Source organism: Melanaphis sacchari, unplaced genomic scaffold, assembly GCF_002803265.2.
Source record: "Melanaphis sacchari strain LSU unplaced genomic scaffold, SCAv2.0 Contig10_pilon_pilon, whole genome shotgun sequence".
Classification (NCBI taxonomy): Eukaryota; Metazoa; Arthropoda; class Insecta; order Hemiptera; family Aphididae; genus Melanaphis; species Melanaphis sacchari.
The window spans coordinates 887,029-897,940 of record NW_020270420.1 but is presented as its reverse complement, the minus strand read 5'-3'; the positions used below and the strand labels follow the sequence as shown (position 1 = coordinate 897,940).

The following is a 10,912-nucleotide window of genomic DNA, read 5'->3' as shown; positions in this document are numbered from 1 at the left end:
AGGTATAACTATGTAATTTTAATTTATATAATTTATCATACCAACTGCATAAGCCGATATCCTGGTTTGTAAAACTGCTTTTCCGTAAAACGACTGCTAAAAATGTTCGATAGAATATACCTAAAATATAACTGTTTAGTTAACAACATACCAAGTAATAACAACCGGCCCATTGGATTGCTTTTTAAATTATGTAAGAGAATTTACCCATCTTTTGATCCTTCTCCTTATTATTAAGATGACGTCAAGGAGCAGAAATATAATACTATGATATAATTATAGGTAAAACAACGGGTTAAGCCATGGCCTAGCCTAATGCCGATAACGGCCTCAGAAATTATTATACAGATGGAGTACCTAAATACATACCTAATAATATATTACCTATATAAAAAATTGTACTTTAAAAAGAACTAAAATATCGTTTTTGTGGTTATTTTTCTGTAATGTTGGGACGAAAACAATAAATATCTACTTTGATCACTACTTTCAATAATACCTAATACATATTATATTATGGTACCTACCTATGTAGTTATGTGTTTACTACAAGCTTCTTTTACCTCATGTAATTATAAATAAATTTTAAGAAATAAGAATAGGTTTTTAAAATATTTCATTGAAATCAACAAATAAAATTTGTATTATTTTTAGATATTTTTATTTTTATTTATTTTATTTATCTATATTAATTATTTTAATATTTTATACAATGTTTGATTGTGGAGGAAAATGTATACAATATGTTTTCGTCAAATACCTATACACATATTTATATGAAAAAGAAAGAAGAGTGGTAATGACCGTGTCCGATGTAGACAGTCCATATTTTTGTTTGCAGTGACTTGATATTCTCATCAAAAATATAGGCTGTGGAATTTAATAATTATTGATATATTTTCTTGAAATTCAATGATAGCTTGAATATGACTTGAAATTGTATAATTATATTAAAAAAATGTATTAATATCTTATTATATTAAATATTAATACAAAAACAAAGTTTATAGTACCTATTAATTATATAAATAAAGGTAAGTTCTTCTATAACATTAAAAAATATACAAATTTGAATTACTAATATTTTTTTTAACAAGAGAAAGAAGAGCAATTTTCACAAATGTCTAGTTTCACCTATGATAATATTATAATTTACAAACAAATGTAATACTAATAAAATAATTAAAAATAGCGTATAATAGATAATATGAAAATAATTATACTTGGTAGCACAATAATATGACTACCTATATACTGTCGTCCGTCACGTGCGGTATATAGTCAGCTAGTATAGGCATGTAATAGCTTATACGTGAATAAATGCCTCCCGGACAGTGTCACGGGTTTTTAGAGATAATGATGACGAAGAGAAGAGCGAGGACGACGACCTTTTCATAATTTCATCCATATAATATATATATGCATAATTCGAGAGCTGTATTACGCTTTAGTTTTCGACTATTATGTATACAATATATAGATACCTTCGTGGCTACGTAAACGTAATACCAAAACGTACAATAACATATGTACTTCTTAAGAGTATAATATAATTTATATATCATTCATTACATATTTACATTCTATCACGCACATATACCAAACAATTAATGGATACCGGATACCAATCGATTCTTGGACCGTTGGTCGGACGAAATTATTTATTATAACTAGAAAGTATTAAATTTTCATAATATTAGGTAGGTATACGGTTACAAAACAACGATTCATAATCGTCGGTCGATACGAAATAATATTTTTGGTAGATTTTTTTACAAAAACATACTGTAGATACTTGGACACTTAGTGCTAGTAGTCAGCAGTCATATATATCAATATTTTACCGTCACTCCATAAATGGATGTCGACTGCTCTCCGTTAAAAGCACTTAAGACGACTACTATTAAAACACATATTACGAGCAAAGAAAATTGAGCACTTAAATTTCGGACGAAAAAATAATACAGGTGGTTGCAGTTGAATATGCAAGTGAAATTTCGGTAAAATTATTTATCTTTCAGACGGCACCAAAAAAACAAATATATGAAAATATATAAATACATTTTACGAGGTATTCATTGCACGTCATTAAATTATAAGTAGTGCAGGTTTAACGAATACTGTCTATATAGTGACTAGTACCTACCCATAACCCATATTAATATAATAGTTTTACGGGATTCAGAGATGCGCCGTGTCTGGCGATATTATATACAAATACACATTACACGTCATCATTAATCTTGCACGTCGTTGTTCAGACGAAAACTTAATAGTTTATTTTATTCATAAAAGGATAAAGTATTAGGGGCAATACGCCTATCGCTTATGGCCTGTGTATACATACAAATAATAAATATAATTTAAATTTTCATTTCACCGCGATTGGTACCTACTATTTCTATAATGACTATATATATAATAATAATAAACGATTCACAATAATTCAACACGACCGCACTGCACACTACGGACATCTGTACAATTCGTGCCTTGTGGTGTATACGGCTGTATTAGATTTTCTTTTGGGGGTCGATGACCAAAAAAAAAAAAATCTCCATTTTTTTTTTTATATACCTTAAGAATTAAGATCGATCTAAAATTGATTTAACACTGGATCTGATATTTATTTAATAAACGAATAGTAGAAAATTTCGAGTGCAATAAAATACTTTTATAAAAATAATTTATTTCTACGGATAATATTATGTTACTTAAGCTTTAAAATAATTAATAAATAATAAATTTTAATTTATTTGTAGTTTTTTTCTTTCAACTTTTCATAAACAATAATCCGCTTAGCATTGAATTAAAAAAAATATTATGAAGTACAACATTAATTCTATTTATTTAATAATAAAGTTGTATACTGCGTTTGTGTATATTATACGCTCACATATTAATCACTCCCTTCCCCCCATCGTAAATACGACATTGAGCTATAATTTAATATAACTGTAATATTGTTTTGAATATTTGAACACTACATTTTTTCTTTTTTGTTCGGAAAACATTATGCGATATGTATTGTGTACATTCTCTACCAGAGATTTTTTAAATCGTAATCGAGAATAATAGTCTACAGACGGTCTCAGACCACTGTAATCATATCACTTTTGGTAGTTACATGGTTATTCTATATGTATTTTACCAATTTTGAACGACACACTCAAATTGTACGACCAGGAAATCGTGGTTTCAAGGGTTTAATCTTTTAATTGGTCATATTATTTAGAAATTTAAATATGAGTAGGTAAAAACTTTATTTGCATATCGGTAAACAAAATTAGAAAATAATAACTACCTATATACTATAGCAATACGACATATATCATACTACCATCGACTAAGCATGGTTATGTATACACCACAATAATAACGTGAATATATAGGTATGTGACTTAGGTATTTTTAATGAGTAGGTATGTAATGTTTTGGAGGTTTTGGTCTTACGAAATCCTGTGCATGAGACTATATTATGGTAACTGGTACACGTGTAATGAGTACACGATTATACCTGTCTACTGCTACCTATAGGCTACAATTTAATAATCACACAATGTACAACATAATAATTAATAATATTATACAGATTTATAGATGGGCGGTGTATAGGTATGTGAAACCTATGTAAACAGAATTTACTTACCATATAGGTATTACATTATTATCCTTTCAGTACCTACTTATCCATTGTCTATTGTTCGTGGTTAAATAAGACACACATGAATATTAAAAGTTTAGAACCATTCTTCGTAACAGCTCGTAAGTCGTGATTACTTTTATATACGTCATTGTATAACGGATATTTGAGTATTTCAGTTGGTGGTGGTGTTCTTTTCTTCTTCATAATATAATTTAATGTTTCGTTTAATCGTATTGTCTACAAATTATTTCTCCTGAATCCTGATATCTTAATATTCTTGTTCATTATTATCACTGTTCCATGCTCTTTAGCCCTATCGGTTTTGTTTGTCCTAACCTAGATAGGATTTATATTAATATTTACTATTTAGTGATATTATCATATTGCTAGGTATATAAATGTAATTGGTACCTATTACATTTTAGGTACCTATTAGTATTTACCTATAATAATTTTTTACGTATGCTACCTATTACCCTTTATTATCATCCTAATACAAAATGTATTGTTCACGACTATGGAAACGATGTTTGATTTTTAAATAATTATTGTGCATTATAATGGGCGTATAATCTGTGCCGGTCGGTAAGTTAATTAAATTTTCGATGATTTATTCTTCACGAGTAAATTATTGACTTGTAATGCCAATTTTTAATTATTTAAACTGTAAATTACCTAATTAAAAGAATCAATATTCATTCTGTTTTATTAAATATTATTTAACGGTATACGATATAGATAAACAGTATATTATATTATTATGTATAATGTATAAACATAATATTATATAATCTATCATTATTCATTGTCTTGATTACGCTTTTCGAAATCATCAGATAAATAGGCCTTGGGACTCTTTATACCTAATATATAATTACACTCCCTATGGCCTATAGGTACCTAAAGTTATATAAAATGTTTTGGTGATGAAATTAATCATTGGCAAATAAGCAATAGCCAAGTATTAAGAGTAGACATTAATAATTTGAAATAAATAAAAATACTGAAAAACATTTCTAAAATTATTTATTGGGTATTTCAAATTTTAAGTTAAATGCCTACATATTAAGAAATTACTTTTAATATTATGGTATTTACACTTCACAGTATACTCACCAATCACCATATTGACAAGATTTTTAGTTATACATTTGCCATAGAAGTTAAATGACTAATGACTAAACAGTCTAAACAACATAATATTATGTTGTAATTAGACAATGAACAAAATGTCATGATATAAACATATATTTTTTTTCTTCTATATTTTCAGAAGAATCATATCATGATAGTAAATTAAAAATATTAAAAAAAATTGTAATTGGAAACAATTAAAATTAAAATTGTATGTAATAAAGATGAAAAAGAAAAATGTCTGTTACATTAAGAAAAAAATTATTTATAAGACATTACGTAGATAATTTAAACTATCTAAATTATAATTGATTGGTATGTTAGATAACAATAATTCTAAGATTTTAAATAAATAAAATATCTGTTATAATAATTAATGTACAAAAAACTACTAACTCAGATGATATACATGGTTTAATTGTATTACTTTTTATTTAAATACAGTGTTTGAATTGGGAAATCATTTTGAAAGGTGTAAAAGTGTACATAAAAGTACATACTTGAATGTTTAAATTTATTTTTCATAATTGCAATGAGTATGCTGTAATATTTTTTTTTTTAAAACTGCCTGCCTTCAATTTAAGTTCTGTTTAAATATTTGATTATTCATTATCATGGTTATAATATTTAAATGATTAAAACTAGCAGCAATATTAATGCTAGGTTATAATCACTGAACACTTAATAAATCAATAGTGAGCCAAAAACCCTTAAATATGTTTAGTGGCTTGTGATTGGTCTATTAAGTTTTTATTGAATTACTAAATAAATAAATTGTTTATGCATTCAGTATAAAACTAACTATACTCCATTCCAAAAGGGAAAAAATCAGTTCTGTACATTATTTTTCCCTATCACTGGCCCTATGTTCTGATTATGAGGAAGATGCGCATTGCTGAATGAAAATCACTTACTCCATAGTGTTATTTCTTTTGTAAAGAAGTACAGTGAACATTGATATAATATATATTAACAGATGTTGTTTTTTTCTAGATTTAAAGTTTGAATAATTCGAAAAATATAATTGGTGTTTAAATACTATGTGTATTGTTGAAAAAATCAATAACATTTATTTCTGATTCCATTTTTATATAAAATATTATGAATTTATAATAACTTTATACATTACATTTATTGTTTACACATATCAATCAGTGTGTTTAACAGTCAAAAATTGAATAAAATTAATTAATATACAAAAATTATAAATCATCATCTTCTTCAGAATCTGACACTATTTTGGATTGTCTTTTCTTTTTTGTATCCATATCTGAACTGTCATCTTCAGACGAATATATATTACTTTTGTCAACTGTAAAGAAAAAAAAAATATTAATAATAAATAAAAGTTACTATTTATTTAACAATTATTATTAAAAATATTATGTCTTTGTAAAGAAAGTATGAGAGTATAAATTTAATAATTTATGCGAAAACTCACTTTTAGATGTAGATTTTTTGTTAAATTTGTTTTTGATAGCAGATAGGGATATGGCATTTTCATCATCAGATCCATCTTCCCTTTCAGGTTCTAAATATGAGGAACTGAGATTACTATTCGCTCCACGTTCCCTAGCTCTTTTCACTTTTGTTTCTTTACGCATTGATTGACGTAACTTTTCTTCTTCTCTCTACAATAGAAATTAAAACATTAATGATGTTCAACTATTTTACTATTATTAGTAATTTATTTATTGAAAAACATAACTAAAGAGTTTTTCTTTATATACATATTTATGTTTTCCTATTTTTTCTATAAGTGTAAATTAATTAATTAATTAACATAATTATTAAAATTTAAAAGATGCTAACTTTAATTTTTTCGTATCTATTAGCATCAGGATCAGCTCCAACTTGAGACAATACTTTAATGCCAGAAGATTTTTGAGACCTATCAGCCAAAGACAAAGTGATTTTACGATGAGTGAATGATTCTGTTGAATGAGGTCTGAATGACAATTTTGTTCGAAATACTGCTTGACCTTGTAAACCAGTTCCTTGGCGAATAAATAAATGATTATGGTCACCCTACAAATATTATTTCACTATTAATCAATAACGTATTAAATAGTGATATTTTTTTAATATGCACACAGCATATTATATACATTATTATAAAAAGGTAAATTCAACTAATTATTTTTTTTAAACATAATAAAATTAAAAAAATTACCACCAAAGGTTGTTTGTAAACGTCAAAAATTTCTGAACCCAAATGTAATGACATACTACCATCAGACCATTTAATGACTCTAGTATTGCTTTCTTTTACAACATTTCCATCATTATCAAAAACTTCACGCCATCTTATGGTGTTTTCTACCTTCAATTTTACTCTAAAAAAATATATTAAAATAGATTTTACAAACAAATGATACATTAAAGCATTTGGTAGTTTGACCACCATACCTGACATTAGATCTATTTGAGTTTTATATAGTTTATAAATTGCTGGAATAGTTTTATTATGATATTTATTTATAGACTAAATACTTTTTACATAGATGTAACCAGTTTATAAATAATTAATTTTTTTATACATTTTTAAAAGAATTAAAATTGCAATGTAATTACCATCAATTTTATAATGTACTAAATATAATAAATTATGTTTTGAATTATTATATTATATAAATAAACAAATAAAAGAAGCAAAGATGTTTTTATCTAAATACCTTGCTCGACCTTCTTCGTCTAAAGTTTCTTCTTCATCAATTTCATCTTCATAAGTTTCTCTATCATATGGTCTAGTTTCGACAGACAAAAAGTTGGGCAATTTTACAAAATGTAAATCATTTCCAAGATCTACAGATATTTTTGGTATCTCAACAGCTATCCGTCTTTCTGGAATTGGTTCTTCCACTTCTTTTTCTTTTTCTTCTGTCTTTTCATTATCATTATCGTCATCATCATCTCCACCACCTTCACTTTTATTGTCATCAATATCACTTTTATCACTTTTATCCCGATCTATATCCTCATCACTCATTGGTCTAGGTGTCTTGGGCTGGTCGTCATCAGAACTAATGTCATCAGCTTCACCAAATAGGTCATTTTTTTTAGGGGCTATATTAGATTACATAAAATATAATAAGTAACAAAATATTTATTAAATTTATTAACTATTTAAACTTACATTTTTCTGAAGCTTCTGAGCCACTTTTTTTTGTTTCTTCTTTATCAGATGATTCATTGCCAGATACACTAGAAGTTTTTCTAACTGGTTGACGTTTCTTCCGACCAATCATAGAACCATCACTATCATCAGAATCACCTTGTTGATTTTTTGCTACTTCTGGGGATGATGAGCGCGATTTTTTTGATGTAACACTTTTTGGACTTGCAGAACTTGATTTTGATTTGTTACTTTTAGATGAAGCTCTACTACGATTGGTAGAATGGCTTGCACGGGATGAGTCACTTTTGCCACTTGCCACCGATTGATTAGATGTTACTGAGCCGGCAGGAGTAGCTGAACGGCCTGATGCTACACTAGAAGCCCTACTACCTGGTGACGGGGAACGAGATCCAGCAGGAGATTTTGAAGGACTTTTGGATGGAGATGCTGAACGCCCTGAACCAGATACACTTCTAGAACGAGATCTTGATGCAGGGGAAGCAGGTGATGCCGGAGATGCAGGAGAAACTGGTGATATGGGAGACACAGGAGAAGGTGGTGAACCTGGTTCTGATCCTGACGGTGAATTAGCTCGATCTGGAGAAGCAGATCTGGATGATTGATTGCTGCTGTTTGCTGATGATGAACTGGATACAGACTCAGAGTCACTGGCATCTGGACAATCAAAATCAAACACAAAATTAAATTAATACACACAAGCATTGTGATAAGGAACACAATAGGTTTGATTAATGATTTTAAACACTACATTTAATAACATGTATAATATTATACTTAGAAGTTTGCCTTACCGTTGTTATTCTCGTTGAAATTAACCATTTTGTCCGATTTCAGGAACTCGAAAAACTAATAACTACTAAATACAGAAGACCGGCAGCTTTAAATACTTAACTGGTCAACGGTTTCTTGTTCCGGACAATAGTCACGTAAAATCAAAACATTTTTTAAGTAAAGTTTGAGAGCGACGTGCTGGACATGAAACACAAATTACAAATATCACAATACGACAATACGACATACGTTATTATCATTATATTATTATTTTGTTTAATATTTTTGATTGACGCTTATCGTTATTTGTATTAGGTTATCATTATCACGCGTAACGCTGAACAGATAAAATGTGCATTGGTGGCTGTGTTTCTCGAACGGGAGGATGTCACAAACGAGTCGTTTCTTCATAATACCTATCGGCATCATGATCTTAAAAAATTTAAGACCGTACTTTATATTGTGTTATTATTATGTACTTATGTAAGTAATTTAAAAAAATTAATTGTTTTGGTAACTAAACTAAATATTATTAAATATTATGTTTATAATAAAATAATTCAGGACTGGTCATGGAGGTAAAAATTGAATGGAACATGAATTGAACGTTTAGTACCTACAAAAGCATTACTAGAAATTATTTAATTATACATTTAAATCTATGTAAACTATATCAGAGAAAAGTTAAGACTGTAAAAAAGGTCTAGTTGTTAAACCGATAATTTCTTCAAAAATAAATTCTCGCTGTCAAATAAATTTGATTGTTATACAAGATCACTTAAACAAAGTACCTATGTTTTATGTAAACCATTAAAACACAAAAGTGTAGATATCTATTACTTGATATATTTACAAGGTCAGAGTTCTGTGAAAAGAGCTAACCGGGATGTATAAAATATGCTCTCTACGGTAGAGGTGTATTTACGATCTTGGCGCCCTGTAGGTGTAAAAATATATTAGCGCCATTTTTTCCCACTTAAAAAAAAAAAATCAGATAAGAAAAGCTTCTTAAATTTCTAGCGCAGAATTCCTTACAATTTGGTGCCTGGGGCGATTGCCCTCTCCCTAAATATGCCTCTGTCTCTACCTGTTTAGTAGATAATAATAGATAATAGTAATAAGTAGAGCAACTAGCAAAGACCTTAAACGTGTTAAATTTATGTGAAATAGAACTTTAAATCACGAAATTAAGTATACAGGTATACTTCTGATGAAACTTTGTTTGGTGCACTTGAAAAAAAAGTTCTGAAATCTATTTATGTAACAAGTCCCCGACATCAACATAGAAACAATTAAGTGACTCATCTACACTTGATAAGAACCAAAACGTTAATCAACCTCATTGTCCACAGCAGTATATCTGTATGAGGCAATCGTTACACATGTTACCATAGTAGTTTGATGCTGTTGAATAATATTCGGACATTGTTCACTCGAAAACAAAATATAATTATAACAACTTATATAGTTTACTTTATATTAAAATAGTACATATTATTTAGATTCATATAAGTTGATTATTAACATAACACCTATTAACGTTTGTATAGCATTAACAAATTTTGATATAATTTCTTCTCAATTTTTGTTATGAATTCTAATTATTGTCATAGTAAATGTTTTTGAGTTAAGGCTCTCAGAAGGTTTTTAAATCATTAGTCATTGACTTTAAATATCAGCCCATTGACACTGTAATGTGGGTGAATATAACTACTAAATTTCTATGTGTGTAGGGAAAGGAGGGGTGATAATTTATGTACTGAATTAACAGAATCTTTTCAAAATTCCGACCCGCCGTTTTATCTTCGCGCGCTGTTTTTTTTTTTTGCCCCTAGGCTTGGATTCGCTTGCGTTTAAATCACTGACTCTGGAATCGTCGCTTGAAAAAACATGAACGGTCATTGCTGTGGATGGATGCGTTAAAAACGTGCTTGTCGAGAATATATTTTTGCTATTCGAGCCTCGAGGTGTTGCCGCACGCGGGTTATGCGGCTTGCGCGGGTAAAACAAAGTTCAAAACGAAATTTATTATGAATCGGAAAGGGTTTAAATGCTTGATAATTAACGGTAATCAATAATAGGTGTTGGGCGTAGGTTTTCCCTCACAGACAGGTAGGTGATAGCGAAAACGAATCCCACTCCGGCGGGTCGACGGCGACGTGACCGCTGTTACACGGCTGTCCGAAGTTTTTTTGTTTTTTTTTCATGTAATATTTTTTTAA

General features: G+C 28.7%; 1 protein-coding gene across 1 annotated transcript; it reads right to left on the bottom strand.

Annotated features, from left to right (window-relative positions):
* Positions 1 to 5,859: 5,859 nt before the first annotated feature.
* LOC112603536 (another transcription unit protein) lies at positions 5,860 to 8,959 on the bottom strand. Its single transcript, XM_025352150.1, has 7 exons — positions 8,711 to 8,959; positions 7,917 to 8,573; positions 7,456 to 7,846; positions 6,954 to 7,116; positions 6,593 to 6,808; positions 6,222 to 6,411; positions 5,860 to 6,092 (listed from the first exon to the last, which is right to left on the bottom strand). Exons 1-7 carry the CDS (start codon positions 8,736 to 8,738, stop codon positions 5,983 to 5,985), a joined length of 1,755 nt encoding a protein of 584 aa, XP_025207935.1. The 5' UTR covers positions 8,739 to 8,959; the 3' UTR covers positions 5,860 to 5,982.
* Positions 8,960 to 10,912: the final 1,953 nt, after the last annotated feature.